At 38.1% G+C, this 23294-nt stretch overlaps 1 protein-coding gene across 3 annotated transcripts in view; it reads left to right on the forward strand.

Moving 5' to 3' along the window:
• LOC115499785 (tomoregulin-1) overlaps positions 1 to 23294 on the forward strand; it is a 125956-nt gene that overhangs the window by 91060 nt on the left and 11602 nt on the right. For all 3 annotated transcript variants that reach the window (XM_030293958.2, XM_030293950.1, XM_030293951.1), the window contains 3 exons: positions 5675 to 5823; positions 8156 to 8221; positions 20476 to 20599. In XM_030293958.2, coding sequence (XP_030149818.1) covers positions 5675 to 5823; positions 8156 to 8221; positions 20476 to 20599 — 339 coding nt within the window. The remainder of the gene's footprint in view (positions 1 to 5674; positions 5824 to 8155; positions 8222 to 20475; positions 20600 to 23294) is intronic.

Consider the following 23294-nt stretch of genomic DNA (forward strand, 5'->3'; position numbering starts at 1 on the left):
AATGACCTATTTATTGAATGATTGGAGTGAATGTGTTCATGAATTTTCTTTTTAAAAGACACCTGGCTCTGAAGCTGTCTTTGAAGGACACATTTTTTCAAACAGATGATTTAATTTATTTAATGATTATAATACCATTTAGCTTCTGTTTCTTTTTTGGTTAAATTCAATAGTTAATATTTTTAAAAAGTTACTCATTTCATATGTTTTCAAACTTGCTATCTTAAAGTGCTTTATAATAACTTTTCATTATTGATTAAACCATAATCCCCATTGAATCTAGTCTTTTTCACTGCTGATATGTTTTTCTCTTGTTCTTTTTCTTTCTTTCTGGATTAATCCTCCTTTGTTGATTTGAAAGTTTTTTCAAAGGATCAGCTTTGGCTTTATTGATCTTTTCTGTTGTAACCATGTCTTCTATTTCTGCTGAGATATATTTGTATATCCATATCTCTATCTCCATGTATCTATATCCATATCATCTGTTTTTCCCTTCTTTTTTGTTTTCATTGGATTTATTGTTTTTTTTCCCTAGCTTCTTAAATGGATGCTTAGTGATTTAATTTTCAGCCATTTTTTTAAGACTTGAGAAAAAACTTGAAGGAAGTGATGGATTGAACCTGGTGGGTGTCTGAGGGAAAAGTGTTCAGGGAGAGGGAAAGCCCTGAGGCAAGAATGTCGCTGGTGTGTTTGAGGGAAAAGCAAGGCCAGTTTAGTGAAAGATTTTTCATGATAAATCATGAAAATCATGTGGAAAATACTTACCTCCTTTCATTTGTTACTTTCCATACTGAGATATCTATTTTACATAACAGCTATGAGTAGAGAGAACACCGTCCCAGCCGCTTATTACTGATCTTGGGCTTTTTAACTTTGTTCATATTCATCTTCCCTTTTCATAATTATTTGTTGTCGGGATTAATAAGGCAAATGTGAGTATTCCTGCACAGTAGGTACAGAGTAAATGGTTGTTAGATGTCTTGAATTTGGCATATTTACTGAAGTGATTTCTTTCCCCGTTAGTGCACACTCCTAAGCTTTGGGCATCCTGCCCTCTGCTATGGTTGCCGTGTGCAAACAGCTGTAATCACTGTAATCAGTAGTATCAGCAGCCTTTGGAGTCTAATATTTTCCTCCTCTGCTCATTGTTTCCCTGGACTTTCCTTGACATGGTAATTTGATTTTCTTTCTGCCTGTGCCATTGAGAAGAGCAGCCTGGTGTGTTCTCACAGTTTGCAGTCTGACAAGCAGTGGTGCCATCCCACCGAGGAGCGCTGACTTTCTCCTACACTTAGTCACAGTTGTGCTCAGTGCCCACTGCTCCATCGCTTGTTTCTCCTCACTGGATTGGTGTGGTATCTTGCCTTTGTTGTTGAGCTGTTTCTGATTCCTGGAACAGTACTTTAATCTTTCATCAGCCCACCTTTCTCTTTTATTGCCATTCTACTTTTGCCCACTCGTATCCTGTCAACCTGAGGTCCGCAAGGATGTTCTGTAAAGGGCCAGCTGATAAATATTTTACACTTTGCAGACCAGATATGCTCTCTGTCCCGTTCTTTTTGCCCCCTCTCTCCCCCCTAAAATGTAAAAGCCATTTTTGATTTTAGTAAATAGGAATTCTTAATTTTTTTTCTGGTGCCTTGATTTTTAAATTGTGAAATAGCATATATATTTAAAAGTGCATGAAAACTTACATACTTGGTTTAGTGCATAAAAATGAAACAAAATTTTGTGAATCCTACCTCCCAAGCCAGGAATAGAATATTACCAAAACCTCAGAGCTGCCCTCCCATGTTCCTCCCTGAATACATCTGGTATACTGCATTTTGTGGAAATCATTTCTTTGGTTTTTAAAATAGCTTCACCACAGATGGTAAATCACTTAATATATGATTTGGCTTTTGATTGATACTTAGTTTTGTATAAATGGAATCATCACTATATGTACCTTCTTTTGCTCAGCAGTTATGTTTTTGGGATTCATTCATGTTAATGCACATAGCCATAGTTCATTCAATTTCAGTGTTTATTGAATTTAATTAAAACAAATTTTTTAATGTTTATTTTTGAGGGAGAGAGAGTGTGTGTGCGAGCGGGGGAGGAGCAGAGAGAGAGAGAGAGAGGAAGACACAGAATCCGAAGCAGGCTCCAGGCTCTGAGCCAGCAGCACAGAGCCCAACGCGGGGCTTGAATTCACGAATTGTGAGATCATGACCTGAGCTGAAGTCAGACGCGTAACTGACTGAGCCACCCAGGCGCCCCTATTGAATTTTTTGACTATACCACAGCCTTTTGCAGTCCATTTTACTGTTGATGGACATTTGGATTGTTTCCAGTCTTTTGTTCTCATGAATAATGCTGCTGTGAACATTCTTTCTTATGTCTCCTGATGCGCAAGGAGCTTACCTACCAAAGGCCTTACCTACTAGTGAAATTGTCAGGTCCTTGCAAGGCTAGCTTTGGTAACATTATGTACAGATTTACACTTTTGTTCTTCATTTGCATTTCAGATTTTCTTTATAAGATTGGTTTTCAACTGCCTTTATGATTACCTTTACTGACAGCCAGCGGGTAACAAACTCTTTAAGTTTTAACTTCTTCCAAATTTATTTTATTTTACTTTCATTCATGAAAGTTATTTCTCTTCATATACATTTCTTTTAATTTCAGCACATTGCAGGTATTATTTCACTGTCTTTTGCTATAAATAAACAATTTGGCTTCAGTATTGCTTTTGAAAACACTTGTCCCCCTTATTTTTGCCTCTGTCTTCTTTCTGGCTGCTTTTAAAATACTCTTTTTTGATGTTTTTATAAAATTCCACTGTGACATCTCCGTGTCTACATTCCTTTTTAATAATCCTGTTTGGAATATATTAGTCTTCTTGGGCATTTAGATGAGTATCTTTTTTAGTTTTAGAAAGTTTGACAAGAAATTGCTGAGAATATTGCCCTTGCCTCATTCCTTTTACTCCTTTTTGAGGTCCAATCAGATTTTTTCTAGATTCTGTTGCTCTTGTCTTCCATATCTCTCTCTCTATTTTTTTTTGAAGGCCTTTTACCATTTTTAAACATGTTTTTTTTTAATTTTTTTTTCAACGTTTATTTATTTTTGGGACAGAGAGACACAGAGCATGAACGGGGGGGGGGGGCAGAGAGAGAGGGAGACACAGAATCGGAAACAGGCTCCAGGCTCCGAGCCATCAGCCCAGAGCCCGACGCGGGGCTCGAACTCACGGACCGCGAGATCGTGACCTGGCTGAAGTCGGACGCTTAACCGACTGCGCCACCCAGGCGCCCCATGTTTTTTATGGGTGAATGAGTGTGGGAGAGGCAGAGAGGGAGAGAGAGGATCTGAAGCAGTATCTGCACTGTCAACGGAGAGCCTGATACGGGGCTCAAACTCATGAAACTGTGAGATTGTGACACGAACTGAGGTCAGACGCTTAACTGACTGAGCCACCCATGCGCCCCAGTCTTCCGTGTCTCTTAATCTTTTTTTCATGTTCCATCTCTCTTTGCTGTGGTCTGGGTAATTTCCTTTAACCTGTCTTCTGCTTCCCTAACTCACGTTTAGTTTATCTAATCTGCTGTCAAATCTAAATAGTTTTTTTATTTCTAATCATACATTTTTTATCTATTAAAAATGCAATTTGGTTCATTTCCTTTCCTTTCCCTCTTCCTCTCCGCTCCCCTCATTTTTTTTTTTTAATGTTTATTTATTTTTGAAAAAGAAATAGTGTGAGCGGGGCAGGGGCAGAGAGAGGGAGACACAGAATCTGAAGCCGGCTCCAGGCTCCAAGCTGTCAGCACAGAGCCCAACACAGGGCTCACACCCACAAACTGTGAGATCATGACCTGAGCTGAAGTCAGAGCTTGACTAACTGAGCCACCCAGGCACCCCCTCCTCCTTTTTTTTTAAAGTGAGCTCTACTCTGTTGTGGGGCTCAAATTTAGGATGCCAGGATCAAGAGTCTCATGTTCCACTGGTTGAGCCAGCAAGATGCCCTGCTTGGTTCATTTTCAGATCAGCTTGTTCCACTCATGGTGTTTTATTTCCTTATTTCTTGTAGATATATGACTGAGTGAGTGTGTGTGATCTACTTATTTTTCTCACAACTGTATCTTGGAAAATGTGTGAGGCTGAAGGTAATAAAGTTGGGTTTCTCCAGAGAAGATTGCATTTGCTTCTGTCAGTTGCCTAGGGCCCCTTCTAGTCCTTGGCTCTTAAAATAAACTCTGGGTTTGAGGTTTTTCAGAACACCCAAGTAGTATTTTAAGTTGTAATTACCCATGTGAGGGCTGGCTTATGGTTTTTAATTCTCAGGGGAGATGTTTTTCTTCCCTCTCTTCAATGCCATGGCTCAGGACAGCATTCCCCCCCGCCCCCCTTTAAATAGTCCCTGTGGAACATGACAACTCATTTCTAGTTTACCCTCATGCTGAGAGTTGTTACTTTTTGACATACCCACTTATCTAGGGTCTTCAGGCTCCCCATTTAGGTAGGTCAGTATTCTTTGTCTTTTGTTCCCAGAGACCTGCAAAGCCACAAAAGTTGATAATTGAGTTTACACAATTTGGCAACCACTTTCAAGGTGAAAATCAGCTTTAGCAAACTCAATTGACCTTTCTCTCTTCCTGTCTTCATTTAACTTTTGTCAGAATATTCCCTGATTTCTTGTCAACTTATGAATGCATTTGAGAGGATATTTTAAAATACCTTTCCTATATTTTTTGTTGTTTTCATCAGGAATATTAGTTTAGCTTCTAAGACTACAGCGATGCTAGAAGGAGAAATCTGTTTTTTTTTACTTTTATATTCCCAGTTAAATTTTATTGTTCTTGAGAGGAGTGGCCATGTCTTAGATTTCCTTATGCAATCTTAGTATTGAGTGGACACTCAGTGGTATAGGTAGATATGCAGCTAGTAACACTTTTGAGGGCTTTCAAATTACATGTTTTATATCAATTATGTTTTTTAATCTTTCCAGTTATTTGGCGATATAGGTATATTATTATAACCTCTATTTTGCAGGTAAGTAAACTAAAACTTAGGGGAAGAATCTGGACAAAAATTTGGTAATTAGTTGGGCTAGGATTTAGATTCATGACTTTTGATTCATAATTCTGTGTTCTTTCCACTACACCATGTTGCTTTTTAATTAATGTTGACATTTGACATCTTTTGATTATTATATCTAGATATGAAAATTTCAGGGAAACCACCGGATTAACAATATCTAGATGAAATTATCCCTAAACTCTCACTTGAAAGAAATTGTTAGGGGTACCTGGGTGCCTCAGTCGGTTAAGCGTCTGACTTTGGCCCAGGTCATGATCTCACGGTTTACCAGTTTAAACCCTGTGTCAGGCTCTGTGCTGGCATCTCAGAACCTGGAGCCTACTTCAGATTCTGTGTCTGTCTGTCTGTCTGTCTGTCTCTGCGTCTCCCCCACTCATGCTCTGTCTCTTACTCTCTCAAAAATAAATAAAAACATTAAAAAAAAGAAATTGTTAGCTTGTTATTGTTAAACTTTTGTTTTACAGTTGTTAAACTTTTATTACTTAGAATAATATATTGACTTCTGTTAACAGAAAGCAGAAAAGAAAATGAAATGCAGCATTGTGAAATTTTGTTGTATTAAAATATAGGTAATTTATATCTTTTCCAACAGGTGTGTATGTAATATAGATTGCAGTGGATACAGTTTTAATCCTGTGTGTGCTTCTGATGGGAGTTCCTACAACAATCCTTGTTTTGTTCGAGAAGCATCTTGTATAAAGCAAGAACAAATTGATATAAGGCATCTTGGTCATTGCACAGGTAACAGCTATTCTACTCACCCAGAGACCTGTCTTTATTATATTGTGTGTCTGAATTCTTATTTGTCATTTTGGTAGTGTTCCATACTTGTAAAATGAGAAATCTTTGCTTTATTTATTTTTTTAATTACTTTATGTTTTAGAATTTCTTTGTTCTGTTACTAATTTAGAATTTTTTCCATTTATTTTCATCTTAAAATTCAAACCATGCTTTTTTGTTGTTCATATAGTTACTAAGCTATTCCTTACATGGACTTATAGATACATTTATCGTTCTTAAAGGTTGTCTCGAATTTATAGTAACAAATATGCTGTTTAAGAATTAGTCAACTTATTTCAATTATAATAAAACTATAAGCATTGCCATGTATTTCTTCATCTTTTTTTCTACAGCAGAAAAGTTTTCACATTCTATGTTCACATTCACATTTCACATACTATGTTTTCACATTCTCTCTGCAGTTTTTGCCCCTACATATTATATACTGTTAAGAGATTTTGGTGTGAAGTTACAGAATATAAGGAAAAATTATCACCTTCAGTTTAAAATTCTTTTTTCTCTTTTTGCTTTATGTCATAGTTTGGAAGCCATGATACCAGCTAAGAATTTATTTTTGTTTTTTATTACAACTAGAAATATCCAGTCACTAAAGGCAGAGGTTCTCAATCTTCTTTCCCTAGTAATACACGTATGGGTGAGGATAATGTATCATTCCTAGTAATATACAAGAGCCAGGCACATTGTCATGGACTAGGATTGTGGTCCTAGTAGTCCTGCTTAGGAAGTCCATCCCTCCTACCTGTTTTGGATTTATTAAAGGGATATATTTTTTATCTAAGCTAAGAGAAAAAAATGGTAAGGCAAAGTTTGGTACTTTATGTTGGTAACAAATTATTTGTGGAATACTGCACCAGGGATTGCAATACCTCTGGTCTAAGCTACCAGAGAATGCCCAAGGGGCTCATAAGAGGATTTCCAGTTGGGGGTCAAAAATGGGCAGGAGAGTGGCCCCTGGGTGGCTCAGTCGGTTAAGTGTCTGACTTAAGCTCAGGTCATGATTTCATGGTTCATGGGTTCGAGCCCCGCGTCAGGCTCTGCACTCACAGCTCAGAGCCTGGAGCCTGCTTCAGATTCTGTGTCTCCCTCTCTCTCTGTCCCTCTCCCATTCTCTCTCTCTCTCTTTCTCTCTCTCAAAAATAAACAAACATTAAAAAAAAATTTTTTTTTAATGGGCAGGAGAGCAAACCATTTGCTGGTAGAGGCCCTTCTTAGGTCCCTTGATCTTAAAGACGTATTATGGTTTGTTTTTCTGTTTGTTTTTTTAATTTTTATTTTTTTAATGTTTGTTTATTTTTTGAGAGAGAGAGGGAGACAGAGCGCGGGCAGGGAGGGGCAGAGAGAGAGAGAGGGAGACATAGAATCCAAAGCAGGATCCAGATTCTGAGCTGTCAGCCTGACACAGAGCTCCAACTCACAAACTGTGAGATCATGACCTGAGCCCAAGTCAGACACTTAACCGACTGAGCCACCCAGGTGCCCGGGTTTGTTTTTCTTTCCTAGAATGGTGTTTAGAGCCTAAGTTGAAACAGTAGCTTAGAGAAATAATATCTTTTATGAGGAACTGGCTCATGATTGAATGGTACTACCAGAATTTCAAACTTCAAATTGGTCAAACTTGAGAATTTTGATAATTGAAGTTCATGCAGATTTAGAATCCTTTGGAGTAGTTGGTCCTTAATTTTTATCTTGGTCCTCTTGATAATATTTCCATTCATCCCTAATGATACTTTCCCTTTCCTCCCTCACTATGTACTGGGAAGCTGAAGCTTGTGTTTCCAACAGGCATTTGTGGTTCATTTATAGTCTTCCCAGTCCAAATACAATTCGCCAGTCTGAGGTCATTTCTATCATAAATTTTGTCTGATAACATAACTGAGATTCCACATTTATCTTAATCTGATATGTTTCTAGGGAAACAGTGGTAGGAGAAGGTAAAACTTGAGACTATTGTCCCTTGGAGACAGGGTTAATCTTTTCATGTCAGGGTATCTGTTATTTTAGTTTGCACAGGAAAGACTTTTTCAGTAGAGGACATTTGAGCCGAAGTCTAGATGAAATTAGGCTGTTCATCATGCAGAGCAGAGCGTGTATATATTTGGGATGTCTTGAAGCCTAAGATAGAAATGGCACAATAGTCAAGAGATTGGAGGGAAATGTAAGCAGGATAAGTGGATGAAGTTGGGAAGGACCTGGAGCATTTGGAATATTTGGAAGTTTCATGGTATGAGTTAAATATCATATGTGTCTTAATTTGAAAACTTTTCTTTTATAGACACAGATGACACTAGTTTGTTGGGAAAAAAAGATGATGGACTACAGTATCGACCGGATGTGAAAGGTATTGAATCACGATTTTCCAAATTTTGGCCAACTATTGAAATATGGTCAGTATCTGTCTGTAGTAGTTCTATTTCCATTATAATGACCCTTCCAACTTTGCTGTCTGTAGCAGTATGTTGTAGAATGTATTATTAGTAATAATATGAACTGAAATGGCTAAGGCACTTATTCTCAATTTGCAGAGTACTCTCACATATGCTGTGTTTTTGCAATTGAAATTTTTATTGAGATAATTGCAGATTCACATGTAGTTGTAACAAATTACACAGATTCCTTCATATTTGCTTTTTAAATCCTCTTTACTTCTCTAGAATCTACTATTAATGCTTGCCCTCTGTGTACAGGTCTTGTTCCCTCTGCCTGGAACTTTTCTCTAATTAATATTCATCCTTTCAGTCTTAGCTTAGAAGTCATTTCCTCTTAGGAAATACTCCTTGACCCATAAGTCTAGATTAGGTGCCTCTCTATTATACTCTCCTACTTGATCACTTAACCAACTTTAATTATAGTTGTCTCTTTTATTCATCTGTATCCCCTTGTAGGCTTTGAGTTTTGTAGGGACAGAAGACTGTATCTATCATGTTCACTTTTGTATTCCTAATTCCTGGCAAAATGTTTGGCACATATGTAGGTGCTTTGTACTTGCAGAGAATGGATGCAGCTCAAAGAAACTGTAGGATTTGTTTGTACAGAGTCTTAGATATAGTAAAGGTCAGAGCTGCAGAGACTGGATTCCTTGACCTTAAGTCCAGTGCTCTTTGATTTAATTTGATTCTTCAACTACTCTGAGGGCTGCTAAGGATCAAGGGGAATGTTGAGACTCCATGAGGTTCTGTCTAGTGAACTGAAATAGGTCTAGATCTTGGGACTCCTAGTTTGGCACTAAGTGCTCTTTCACACATGCATCTTCTATCCATTTATTAGGTTATACTAATGAACAATTGTTTTTAGATGTGTGATCTACCTTTTATGCCTAATTTCCAAAAAATATGTAAAATGAGAATAGTAATCGTACCTATCTCATAGCTTTATAAAAATTAAATAATATATGTCAAGTGCTGAGAATAGTATCTGACATACTCATAAGTGCTCAATAAATGATAGCTGTTATTATCACTGAATTTGTTATTCCCTCAATAGAATCATATCATACCTGAATCATTTATATTCCATGAGCTCCTGAAATACTAGTTTGCTATGTTGATACAAGTGCTATATTTAAAATAGAAAATCTCCTGTATTCCCATAGGAGACATAATAGATCAGCCCCAGTTTTATTTCTTTATACTGTTAGTACATGACCTGAATAGGAAGGCTATTTTTCAGTAGCTAGAGGCTCATACTTAAGGTAATTTGGGGAATTATGTATGCCCCAAATACTTGCCTGCCTTTGATAAAACTACAGGGATAATTTAGTGCCTAGGCCACTTTTGAGATACTGAAAATTCTTTACACATAAGAATGGTCTATAACTCAAATGAAATTACCATAATCAGTAGATATAAGTTATTATGTGCCTATTCTATACTGGTTGTTTTATCAGACATTGTTGGTGGATAGAAAGATAACTAACACATGACCTCCTTCTTTAAAGAGTTTCTTCATAATAAGAAATGAATATAACCTACTTCTAACAAAGTAGAAATTGGCTATTGTTATACATGTAGTGTGGTTGAAAAGTGCAATGGACATTCAGAAAAGAAAAGATTGCTGTTTGGTGGAGTATAGTGAGGATCTGAGAAGCTTAATGGAAGAGGTGAAATTAGGACTGAACCTTGAAGGATGGTTAGGATTTTAACAGAGATCAAAAAGATATTTAAGGAGAATGCAAGGGCATGAGCAGAGGTGTGGATGCAAACGTTATGATAGAATGTATTGGACAGTGGTAAGGAGTCCTTTTTTGGCTGGAGAGTAGGGGCTTAAGAGGTAGAAAATGAAAGAAGAGACTAGAAAGGTTGGGGCCAGACTATGTAGTGTCTTAAATGCTGTATTATCCTAAGACATTTAAACTTTATTTATAGAATTATTAATATATTTGAAAAAGACAAGGCTGCAGAGTTAACCAGTTGAATGAATGGTATGTGGTAGGTACCTTGTGCTTATTATTATATATATTGGACTAGAGGCAGGGAGATCAGTTAGGTTGACTCAAAGGGGATAGACTTCTGCTTAGATCAGAGGGATAGAGTTGAGATGACTTGGACGATAGATTCTATTTACACAACTAAGGATGTTGGGAGAGGCAAGGTGTTTAAGGTAAGGGAGGAGTTGATGGTGGAGGTGATTAATTTTGGAGTTTGAGTTTCTTGTGGGACTAAATAAGTCCATGTTACTTGTTTAGCATAAATTTGCAAGTCAGTCCTTTGAGACAGAGGTGATAGATAACTGAAGTCATGAGAACGAGTAAGAGATTAAAGAGCTGCATTGTGTAGACTATTGCACACTTGAAATAGGGCTAGCATGATTGAGAAACAAAACCTTTAATTTCATTTCATTTTAATTCATTTAAATTTAAACAGCCACATGTGGCCAGTGGCTATCGTTTTGGACAGCACACACATAGAACATATCGAGAGTTGTAAAAAGTTCCATTAGATGGCACAGTTATCCAGATCCAGAGAAAACCAAGAAAACTACAGTGCCACAGAAGCCAAAAGGGAGAAGCTGCATAAACATTTGAGAGGATGAGTATTGAATTTGAAGACAAGGGAGTCATTGGTAATCTTGGACCAAAGAGTTTCTCTAGAGTTATAAATGTGAAATCAAATTGTTGAAAGAGTTAAGAAATGTTCTAGTAGGGAGGAGTAGAGGCCAAAAGGTACTATTTTGTATTTTTCCATTTGCTTCTATTTTTTGTCCTCACAGGCATTTATAGGAGGACCTTAGTAAATATTTGTGTCCCCAGGACACAAGACTCGCTAGGTAGATAGGGCTCTAGGGATGGAGGCTACAAAGTGAAAAGCAGCAACACAGCATTCGCAGGTAGCTGGACAGATTGGAAGGTAGTGCTCAGTAGGGAAGATTTTTTTAAAGTTGAGCTCTTAGAAAGTAGTGCTCATGAAATGGAACATTTCAGTGTCCAGCACGGTGGCTGAATTAGTGCTTGTCTTGGGCTGTTAGAAAACCTGTGGTAAATGCTGAGATTGTAGTGTTGGAAGCATTGTTGTAGATGTTTATGCCGTACAGGGTATGATGGTTGAACATGAGGTATGGCAGATGGGTATGTGACATTTTAAAAGCTTGATTATAGAAAATTTCAAACGTATGTAAACAGAATAGTATAATGAACCCTCCTTTCCCCAGTACCCACCTTCAACAGTTTACAGCATTCTGTCATTTTTATTTTGCCTGTATACCTCTACCCTCTTGATTATCATTATTCTTATTTTACAGGTGTTTCTTTGAGGTATAATTTACATACAGTGAGATACATGAATGTTAAGCTATCAGTTTTCAAAAATGAATGCACCCCAATATACCCACGTATACCCACAGTCTCTAATATTTCCATCTATCCAGGAAGTTCCTTTGTGGCATATGACATTTCAACGTGACCATTTTTGTCCAAAGATATTTTCGTACAGCCTACAATCTAACTGTAACACCTTCTTTATTTCTAAGACATTCTCGCTTGTCTTAGTTCCTGAGCTTCACCACCCCATCCCTCATCCCATCTTTGACCTCCTTCTCTCAATATTCTCTCTTCCTGCTAACCAGTGATGATACCAGAGATACTGAGATATTGGTACTATTTTTTCCATTACTTGGCGACTGTCACTTACATATTTTAATACAGCTCTTTTGATATGCTCCATTTTTAAAGTCTTGATAAATTCCCCTCATTGAAAGGTAAGACTGAGACAGTTGCTAAAATCTTTGAGAGAAGTCTGAGTGTGTGTGCTGTGGAGTGTGGGAGAGAGTCCTGATGAGTTTTAGAAGGCTGTCTGGGTGGATGGCACAGACCCCTAAGAGATGAAGGTCACTGGGAGATGAGAGTGGAATACTGATCTGGAGGTGATGGGTAGGAAGCACAGCAGGGGAAGGTGGAAGGAAAGGGGATATAGGAAGTAACGTGATCTTGGTATGTCAGGGAGATGAAAGGAATACTTTCTAAGGGAACGGCTGAGGAAGTGGATGAGTTTGTTCACATTAGAAAATGTGTTTTGTTGGGAAGAGTGGAAAGGCTAGGAAAGGAAGAGTTAGGGTTAGTATGGAAAATGGGATTTAGAAATGTGAGAGTTAGAGGTGTTGGAGAGTAGGTAGCTTTTTATACCTACGTATTCTTTGATGGGGTATGAGGAGACTGGTGTAGGGAAAGTACGTATGGAGGGATATTTAGTAATGAAGATGAGGTGCAGGATAGTATAGGGGAAACAAGAAAGAATATATTAAATTTTTTAAGTTTAGGGATTTGTAGAAATGAGCCAGAGTTACTGAGGCAGTGTTGATGTGTTGTTGTGGCCTCAGCAGATGACCTACCAGGTGCGTGTCTTGGTTGTTAATAGCAACTCCTTATGCTTTATTTGGGTTGTATGTTGATGGACCAGGACAGCCAGCCAGTGGAAGATGCCTTTGCAGATAGGCCATCTGGTACTGGATTTTCTTATAACATCATCGCTTAGAACCATACTCTCCTTTGTATTTGAAAACACTGCCGCTGGTGGTAGATTTGTTTCTGAATGCCTCTGTGGGTGGAAGGAGCCACTGAGTGACCAAGTATACTTTTTATATCGCACACACACCAACATTGTTCAGAGACTAACAGTTGCAGCTGTTGTTCGTGGAGCCTGTCACCACTTGCCTGAGGGCATTGTTTGGAGAGGACCATTCTGTGCCCAGTTCTTGCTGTGCGAGGCTGCATCTCTGCTGTGGTTTCTGAAACTGTGCTTTATTCCATCTTTAAAGCCTTTTTATATTTCCTTTTTGAAGTTAATCTAATTTACTTGGCCCAGAGAGCAGGTGCTTGGACATTCTGCTTTTGTCTATTCCCTTCACATCTCCCAGAGTGGCTGGTGAAATAATAGTGTGATGGTTAAGAGCTTGCTCTGTGGAATCAGACTTGGTCTACACTTAAAGGCTGTGTGGCCTCCTTTTTCTGATCCTTAATGATATTATCTATATAGTGGGGATACTACTGTCTACAGCCTAGGATTACTCTGATTATTAAATGCTGTATCACTAAATTCCTTATGGAGGTTATTAGGGTGATGTTAATACTTGTGTTTTCTGTTTTCATTGTTGGTACTTGACTGCGGTCAAAGGTCTCACCATTGGTGAGTCTACCTATCTGCATCATGTTTAATGTGGTTCATGAGTGACATCAGTGTGATATTCATTCATTCAACAATTATTCTTGCGTGCCCTTCTGTGTGTCGGGTGCTTTCACATATTTGTGTTATTATACGATCCTTATCACAACCAAGTTATCCTCATTTTGTGGACAAAGAAGCTGAAACAGTGAATTGGTGGCTCATGTAGAATAGCAAAGACTGGAATTTAGGCTTTCTGACCCTGAGCCCTGGTGCTCTTTTTTTTTTGTATCACAACTATTCCAGAGTTCTCTACTGCTGCTTTGCTTTCTTTCTTAATTTGCTTCAGAACTTTAATATACTTTCAGCCATCACCTTGGTGAACATTTGTTTTCTAGCTTTAATTAAGAGCTTAATCTTTTTTTTTTAAGTTTATTTATTTTGAGAAAGAAAGAGGGAGAGAGAGTGTGCAAGAGGGAGAGGGGCAGAGAGAGAGGGAGAAAGAGAATCCCAAGCAGGCTCCGTGCTGTCAATGCAGAGCCCGATGTAGCGCTTGGTCTCATGAACTGTGAGGTCATGACCCGAACTGAGATCAAGAGTTGGCCGCTTAACTGACTGAGCCACCCAGATGCCCTTAGAGCTTAATCTTAAGCTCCAGTTTCATATATTCATATGTAGAGCCTGGAACATAATAGGTGCTCAGTAAATACTTTTGGATAGCTAGAGGTCTAAATTTGAACTTCATTTACTATGTTCATTCTACTGAACCTCCTGTCATTAGGTTCACATTTAGAGTCTTTTTTTCCCTAATTTTTTAATTATGGTGAAATGCATATAACAAAATTTACCATTTTAATCATTCTTAAATGCACAGTTCAGTGGTATTAAATATATTCATGAAGTTGTGCAATCACCACTACTATCCATTTCTAAAAGTCTTGCAGCTTGTAAAACTGGAACTATACCCAATAAACAATAACTTCCCACTTCTTCCCTCAGCCCTGGCAACTATCATTCTTTTTGTTTCTATAATTTTGTCCACTCTAAGTGCCTCATACAAATGGAAACCTACAGTGTTTGTCTTTTTATGACTGGCTTATTTCGGTGCACATAATGTCCTCAAGGTTAATCTGTGTTGTAGCATAAGTCAGAATTTCCTTCCTTTTTGAGGCTGAATAGTGTTCCATTGTATATACGTACCGTGTTTTGTTTATCCATTCATTCAATGATGGACACTTGTATTGCTTCCAATTTGAGCTATTATGAATGTTGCTTTGAATATGGGTTTATAGCTATCTCTTTGAGACCCTGCTTTCAGTTCTTCTGAATATATCCCCAAAAGTGGAATTGCTAGGGGCACCTGGGTGGCTCAGTTGTTTGGGCGTCTGACTTCGGCTCAGGTCATAATCTTGCAGTTTGTGAGTTCAAGCCCCGCGTGGGGCTCTGTGCTTACAGCTCGGAGCCTGGAGCCTGCTTCGGATTCTGTGTCTCCCCGTCTCTCTGCCTCTCCCATGCTCTGTCTCTCTCTGTCTCTCATAATAAATAAACATTTAAAAAAAAATTAAAAAAAAAAGAAGTGGACTTGCTAGATCAAATAGTAATTATGTGTTTAATTTTTTGAGAAATCACCGTACTGTTTTCCACAGTGGCTATATCATACATTCTCATCAGCAGTGCACAGGGTTCTAATTTCTCCACATGCATGCCAACACTTAACTATTTTCTTTTTTTTCTTTCTTGGATAGTAGTCATCCAAATGGGTGTGGGATGCTGTCTTGCAGTTTTGATTTGCATTGCCCTAATGATTAGTGATGTTGAACATTTTTCATGTGTTTATTGATCATAGTTTTTTTGAATTCATGCATATTTTCTTTGGAGCATAATTCTGTATTGAAAGCATCTTTAATAAAGACAGTTCTGTTCTACCAAATGCTTAAGGTACATTTAATGGGTTAGTGCTGGGCACTACTTGTGAAGATGGTTGTTACAAGTTATCTAAAGGGTGGGACTGGGGAAGTTTGACCTTAAGAAAAAAAATTGTTGGACAGTGGGCTATGGGGTAAACAGACATGGAGAAATCAATAGTTAAAGAGATTTCGTTCGACATAAGGAACATTTGATAATACTGGAATTAACTGGGTTGATTTTTTTTTTTTTTTTTTAAACTTCTGGAAGTGGTCAAGTAGAAACAGGACCTTGGGGTTGTAACTTTATAAAGAGATTCCTTCATCAGACCAGACAGGCCCCAAAGACCCTTTCAGCTCTGAGTTTCTGAGAGCTTATCCCACAGCAACTTCAAGCTGTATGTATTTTTTTCTGTATCTCTAATATTTATTCCTACTGCTAAGCCCTAGCTTAGTTTTTCATTGCCACAAGTTTGGATTATGTAGTGAATTCCTAATTGGTCACCTGGTCTTCCTAGTTCCCCTGCCCCTTTATCTTGCATGCTGTTATCCAATTGAAAATTTTAACAACTTTTTGGCGTACAATTTACATACCACTAAGTTCACCTCTTTAAAGTATGCAATTCAATGTTTTAAAATAAAAAACCAAAAAACATTTTTAAAGTAATCTCTATACCCAACATGGGGCTTGAACTCAAACCCCGAGATCAAGAGTTGCATGTTCTACCGACTGAGCCAGCGAGGCACCTTCAGTTCAATTTTTTAAGAAATATATTTAGGATTGTACAACTATCATATCAAAATCAAATTTTAGGCCATTTTACTTAGCCGAAAAAGAAACTTCACATGCATTAGCATTCACTCCCCATTCTCCCTAACCACCAGCTCTAGGCAATCACTCTTAATTATGCAAAACATGGCTTTCATTGGGCTGTTCTTTAGCTAGAAGACTGTCAGTGTCTTCCTTGTCCATATGATTAAGAAAGCATTTCTCACCTGGGTGGTTCATATTTTTCCATAATCTGATTTCAGCTTATTTTTCCAATTTTGACTTAAACCCTTCCCTGGTTTGAATATACAACTCTTGCTAAGGCTCATCTACTTCTCGTTCTTAAGAATGCTGTGTGCATTATACCTTCCTTTTGGTTTCCACTCTTCCTCTAAATAAATCTGGATATGCTTTGAGACCTAACTTGAGTCCTGTCCTTTCCATGAATACTTCCCTGAGTAATATCACCTACAATGAGTTCTCCTTTAAACTTGAACTTCCTTGGGCACTTGGTCGAAGTGTGTAATGATCTTGTGGTTCCTGCGTTTAAGCCTCGCCTCAGGCTCTGTGCTGACAGCTCAGAGCCTGGAGCCTGCTTCGGATTCTGTGTCTCCCTCTCTCTCTGCCCCTCCCCTGCTCGTGCTTTATCTCTATTTCTCAAGAATAAATAAACATAAAAAAAAAAAAAAAAAAGCTTGAACTTCCCTTAGCACCCAGTATTGTACAACTTTTTTTTTTTTTTTTTTTTTTTTTTTGGCATTTAATTGTAAACTGTCATGTGGAAACCCTTCTCTTGTGTTATTCAGCTTTTCATGTGTATACCTTAATTCCCTAAGTCGATTATAAGCTTCTCAAGGGCAGGGACCATGTATACTTTTTCTTTATATCTTCTGTAGCTTAGCTGAGTATATGGCTATGCACAGAAATAGTGTGTTTATTAGGGGCGCCTGGGTGGCGCAGTCGGTTGGGCGTCCGACTTCAGCCAGGTCACGATCTCGCGGTCCGTGAGTTCGAGTCCCGCGTCAGGCTCTGGGCTGATGGCTCAGAGCCTGGAGCCTGTTTCCGATTCTGTGTCTCCCTCTCTCTCTGCCCCTCGCCCGTTCATGCTCTGTCTCTCTCTGTCCCAAAAATAAATAAACGTTGAAAAAAAAAATTAAAAAAAAAATAGTGTGTTTATGTATAATGGAATGAATAGAGCTGGCACTGAGCAGAATGCGAAATTTGGGCTCTGTGACAGCCACAGATTTCAAAGTCTTACTGGACATGTCTGTGTTTTTAGATGGCTTTGCCTTGTCTACAGCCTGATACCACATTCTTTCATTAATTCATTCAGTAAATGCCACTGGTGCTATGCTTTGTTTACTAATTTCTCAAAACCCTGTTCTTTGATTTAGTTAACTTTTTCTTATTGCTGTGATGTAGCTGAATTCTCTGATAGCATTCAGTTCTGCATTATTCTTGAGACTTCCTGCTGTTGATAGGACTTTTCTTATGGTAGATTAGTACATTACCACAGCCTCTGTAGACCTATAGAGTACCATTATGATACACATTACAAGATCTTATTATTATAGGTTGGTACATAACCGTAGTCTCTGTAGTCCCGTTATTATATACTTCATGGTGTAACACACCATGACAGTATCATGTTCTGAGAAGTTGCAGGGTGATGAGTGCTACGGGAGACAGTTGTATTGCTCAAGTCACTTATGGTTTGATTGCAAATGTGGAATAGCACTTTTAATTTGAAACCATAGCAAGAAAAGTACTATATTCTAAGTGTTAGGAGTTATACAGAAATAAATGATACAAATGTCTAGATTCTTAAGGAGCTCACAGTCTCATAGTAGAGACTGAGTTAAAAAACCCAAATGGTTGTAAGACAATATCATGAGTATTGTAGTGGAGAAGTGGGTGCTTAGGATTATAGCAGCCCCAAGGGATTTCTTCTGTCATGGCAAAATTATAGTTTGGGACCTGGAGGAGACCATATAAGCCCTTTGAGGACAGGATATTTTTCTGTCCCCAGCACCTACAGAGTACCTGGCATATGAAAGATGATCAATAAATGATAAATGAATAGTCATCTATACTGTGCTATCTTATATGGTGGGTACTAGCAGTATGTGGTTATTGAGTACTTGAAACAAGATTAGTCAGAATTGAGATGTGCTGTGAGTGAGTGTTAAGTGGTCACCAGATTTTAAAGACGTATTTAAGAAAACGTGTGTAAAAAAAAAATCACAATTTTGTAATACTGATTATATGTTGAAGTGATACTTATTTGATAGATTAAATAAATATAGGATTAAAATTAATTTTCCTATTTCTTTTTACTTAAAAAATATGGCTACTAGAAAACTAAAAATTACACGTCTCATATTATGTTGGACAATGCTGATCTTATTCAGCTGCTTTAGAGAGACAGTGTGATTTGACCAAGGTCACAAAATAGGAGAGGGGCGCCTGGGTAACTCAGTTGGTTAAGTATCTGACTCTTGGTTTTGGCTCAGGTCATGATCTCACAGTTCATAAGTTCAAGCTCTACTTCGGGCTCTGAGCTGTCGGTATGGAGCCTGCTTGGGATTCTCTCCCTCTCTCTTTCTCTCTGCCCCTCCACTGCTCATGCGTGCTCTCTCTCTCAAAATAAATAAATACTTAAACAGAGCAAAACAGCAGAGATACCTTGAGAATTTCCATGTTGGATTTCTTGATTTCTGGTTCAGTTTTCTTTACAGGCATAAGTTAGTACAATGTAAATACATAAATTTTGAGGTAAAATAGCATCAGTTTCATCTTGTGAGGGATGACATGATTTCTCTGCTTTTAGGTATCCTATTATTGAGCCTAATAATCATTACGCATTTTTCCTTTTGTATGTGAATTTCAGTCTCCAGAAAATCTGCATTTTTAGTACTCAGGTTTCTTTTCCTACTTAGTACCTCCATTCCTTTTTCTCCCTTGCTCTTCCCCTTTCCTACACATACATATTTATACACACAGTCTTCTATTTTATTCCTTCTTAATTTGGTTCCATTAATAATTTCCACATTATAGCAATACCTTTATTTGTATTTGGGGGAGATAGCCTTTGCTGTAACATGGTGTGGTATATAGATTGAGAGCTGGTTGTTCTAGTGGTCTTGTGCATACATCAATTATCTCACATAATCCTCTCAGAACTACATGAAGTATAGATCCTGTTAAGATCCTGACTTTACAGTTATGAAATCTCAGTCTTAGAGAGGATGGTACTCTCAAGGTCACACAGCTGATCACAGAATTTGTAAGCTAGAAATGTGAGAAACTGACAGGAAGCCTGGGAATTTTTCCTACATAAGCACAGGCCTGTGTAGGAACTCTTGAGTCCATAGACTAAGGATGAATATATTAATGTATACGCCAGGAAAAAAAGTTTAAAAGTCCATTGCAGAATGTGTGGGTATTAGGTATATGCTTATGTAAGTACATGAGAGAGGGGATAGGGAGAAATAGAGAGGGATAGAGAGAATGAATGGATGAAATGATATATTTTGAAGACCGAGTCCTTATGCCTCCCTCCCTCCTGCTCCTTTCTGTCCTTCTTTCCTGATTCTCTTCCTATTTATGACATTGAAATTACTCACCATACTCTCATTTTCTTCACTTCAGCTCAGGTCAGTTCAAATCAATATACCTAATTGAACAGATGTTCATCAACATGTTTTCAATGGTTCTGTTTGGTTAGAGGGGTTTCGGGTGATTAAAAATTTTTTTTTATTTGTTCTCTATGTTATTGAATTTTTTATACAATAACATATACTAAGAACAGCCAGATAAAAAATCAGCATTTGGAAGAAAAAATCAACATGCATAATAGTTTTCATTCCCAAAATATTTCACCCTAAAATTTCAAAGTGCCATACCTTGCTCTCTGCCATTCCAGGTTTTTTTACTTCAATTTCATAGTCCCCAGGTTAATGACTAGACTAAGTCAGTTTTTCAAAACCCAGAGCTGTAGTACACCATCTCTGGTTCATAGAGATGAGCTTTCTTATCGAGCTAGCATTTATTTCTTTAACCAAGATGTTTATGTTTTGGGGGCAGATTGTTTGTAAACAACAGTAACTCATAGTGGTCATGTTTTGCAAATATTTTTAAATGCTTTGAATCTAAACAGCCTACTTATTGTGTTTATGTCATAATGAGACCTTGGTTCTTATCCAGCCCCCTATCTGATAATTTTCTTTTCCAGATTACCAGCCAATTTATTTGTTGTTAGAATCTTTGAAAAGTCCATATTTTTCAATTGCTTTTCACTGTTTATTGCCCTGGTTTATGTTCTTTTAAGATGCTAGTGATCAAAGAGAAGATGTTTATATTGGAAACCACATGCCTTGCCCTGAAAACCTCAATGGTTACTGCATCCATGGGAAATGTGAATTCATCTATTCTACTCAGAAGGCTTCTTGTAGGTAAGTCAGCATCTCCAGATCAGAGGTGAGGAACTTTTTCCTGCAGTCACTGCTCTATAGAAAGCTATAGTGAAATATAGATTAAATATTACCAAAAAGTATTATTTATTTGCAGTTGAGTCAAAAATAAATTAGCAGTGGGGCACCTGGGTGGCGCAGTCGGTTAAGCGTCCGACTTCAGCCAGGTCACGATCTCACGGTCCGTGAGTTCGAGCCCCGCGTCAGGCTCTGGGCTGATGGCTCAGAGCCTGGAGCCTGTTTCCGATTCTGTGTCTCCCTCTCTCTCTGCCCCTCCCCCGTTCATGCTCTGTCTCTCTCTGTCCCAAAAATAAATAAACGTTGAAAAAAAAAATTAAAAAAAATAAATAAATAAATAAATTAAAAAATAAATTAGCAGTATCATTTGGAAAAAGCTGACATGTATAATATGCAAAACCAAAAACAGATGTCATATTAGGATTTTAAGATTATGGGCTTAACATTTTTAATATGATGTCCATTTTTTATATAAGAAATAAATATGCCATATTTCAGCACTATTTTGGTTTTCAGGCAATCTGTCACAAGGTGATTTAGGGACTAAAGAATGTGTTAAGAACAGAGAATTTGTAACTCAAAACATATACTGAAATAGATTTCTAAAAATAAGGGAATGGGGATGTAGAACCAGGTGTGAAGAGAGAAGTAGAAATGGGAAAGGTGTAAATCTTCTACTGTCTGAAGCAGGAGAGGTTATGAAACTTGTTCAAGGTCAGCAGCAGCAAAACTAGATCTCGGATTTCCTGACACTCAGCCTAATGATCGTGATGCGTTTTGCTGTTCTGTGTCTGTTTACCAGTAACACTTCTTGCTGGTGCTGGGAGCTCATCCTCTATCTCAGACTGGTCTGGTTAGCCAGGGTACAGTATTTCCTTAGACAAGGGGAGATTGCTGTCATTCTGCACGTTTCTGCCTCTTGCAGTTTGGCCAGAGTCCTTTTTTTCCTTTCTTAGTCAAAACATCAAAAGATGGAGAAATACTACACTTTTCCTTTGTTCTGTCAGCCTAGTAGGCCAGTGAATCTTTCTCTCCAGAAAGTAAAAGAAAGCTGTTTGAAAGCAGGTATCCTGGTCCCTCTACCCTTAGCTCCCTTCTCCAGGCTCTCTTTTTCCTCTTCTCCTTCTGCTTTAAAAACAGAACAAAACACTATAAACTGTTAATGATTAAATAATTCTTTGTTAAGCTTTTGGCTTTTTCCTGTTTGAAAGTGCTATCGCTCCTTTCCCACCCCTCTTTCCTAAATGTTAAAAAAATACAGCTGTGCAAAGGGGAACAAGCCAGTTTAAAATTTTTTTATCTTTATTTTTGAGAGAGGGTGGGGGAGGGGCACAGAGAGAGGGAGACACAGAATCCGTAGCAGGCTCCAGGCTCTGATCTGTCAGCACAGAGCCTGACGCGGGGCTCAAACCCACAAGCTGTGAGATCATGACCTGAGCTGAAGTCGGATGCCCAACCAACTGAGCCACCCAGGCGCCCCAACAAGCCAGTTTTAAAACAAAATCATTCAATGGATTCCTCCTATTTGTCCCAAGTGGCATACATAATCTTGATAGAAATTCAGATTATGTTGTTCTTAGGATAGGGCATCTTTCAAGATATCTAAAAGTGAGGGATGAGAGAGGACGGTGTCCTGATAATCAAGTGATACCAAGTCACTTTGCAGTATTTACTGTGAGTAATTGACAGTGAGAGGATTCAGTGGTATAGTGGTTAAAGGCTTTGGAAGCAGGTACGCCAGACTGGCCAGTTACTGACTGTGCTCTTCTGAAGTTACTTAAATTTCTAAGCCTCATTTTCTCATTTCAAAAATTAAAATAATAATGGTACCTATCTCCTAAAACTTACTAAATTTAAATTTAAATTGTTGCTAAAATTAAATGAGATAATATATGCAAAGTGCTTAGCACAATACCTGGTACTTAGTATGTATTTAATCAATAGGAGTTGACATTATTAGATTATAATTGCCTTTAGGTTTGAGACTGTTTTGCTAAACCTGTCTTCCCATTGCCTCGCAGGGGGCCTATTCGTAGCTACTTAGGTAACTTTAAAAAAATGTTTATTCATTTATTTTGAGAGAGAGAGAGGGAGAGAGAGAGGAGGAGGGGCGGGCAGAGAGAGAAGGAGAGAATCCCAAGCAGGCCCTGCACTGTCAACGCAGAGCCCCATGTGGGGCTCAAACTCATGAACTGTGAGATCATGACCTGAGCCGAAACCAAGAGTCGGATGCTTAACCAACTGAGCCACCCAGGTGCCCCAGTTAACTATCTTTTGAATGCCATGTGATGATGATCAACTCCACCTTCTTCTCCAGACCAGAGTTGTTTCTTAAATGCCAGAGAATCTCTTTTCTGCATACGTATAATCCTAAAAAGCAGCAGATCTTTTTCTTTTGTCTAAGCATTTACAAAGTCTATAAGAATCAGGCCATAATATCACATGCACTTCAACTAATAGGTGGGTATGTTTGGGTAACAGTAAGCAGGCAGGGATGAACAATCGCTAGCCACAGTCCTATTATTAGGTTAAAATCTTTTAGTATTATCCCACCGTTAATTTGTTTGTTTGTTTATTACTTACTCTGTACCAAATTCTGCCTGCCCCTGGCGTCTCAAATTCAGGTATGACGGGGATCCAGGCATCTTGCCTTCCAAAA

This window comes from Lynx canadensis, chromosome D4 (assembly GCF_007474595.2).
Source record: "Lynx canadensis isolate LIC74 chromosome D4, mLynCan4.pri.v2, whole genome shotgun sequence".
Classification (NCBI taxonomy): Eukaryota; Metazoa; Chordata; class Mammalia; order Carnivora; family Felidae; genus Lynx; species Lynx canadensis.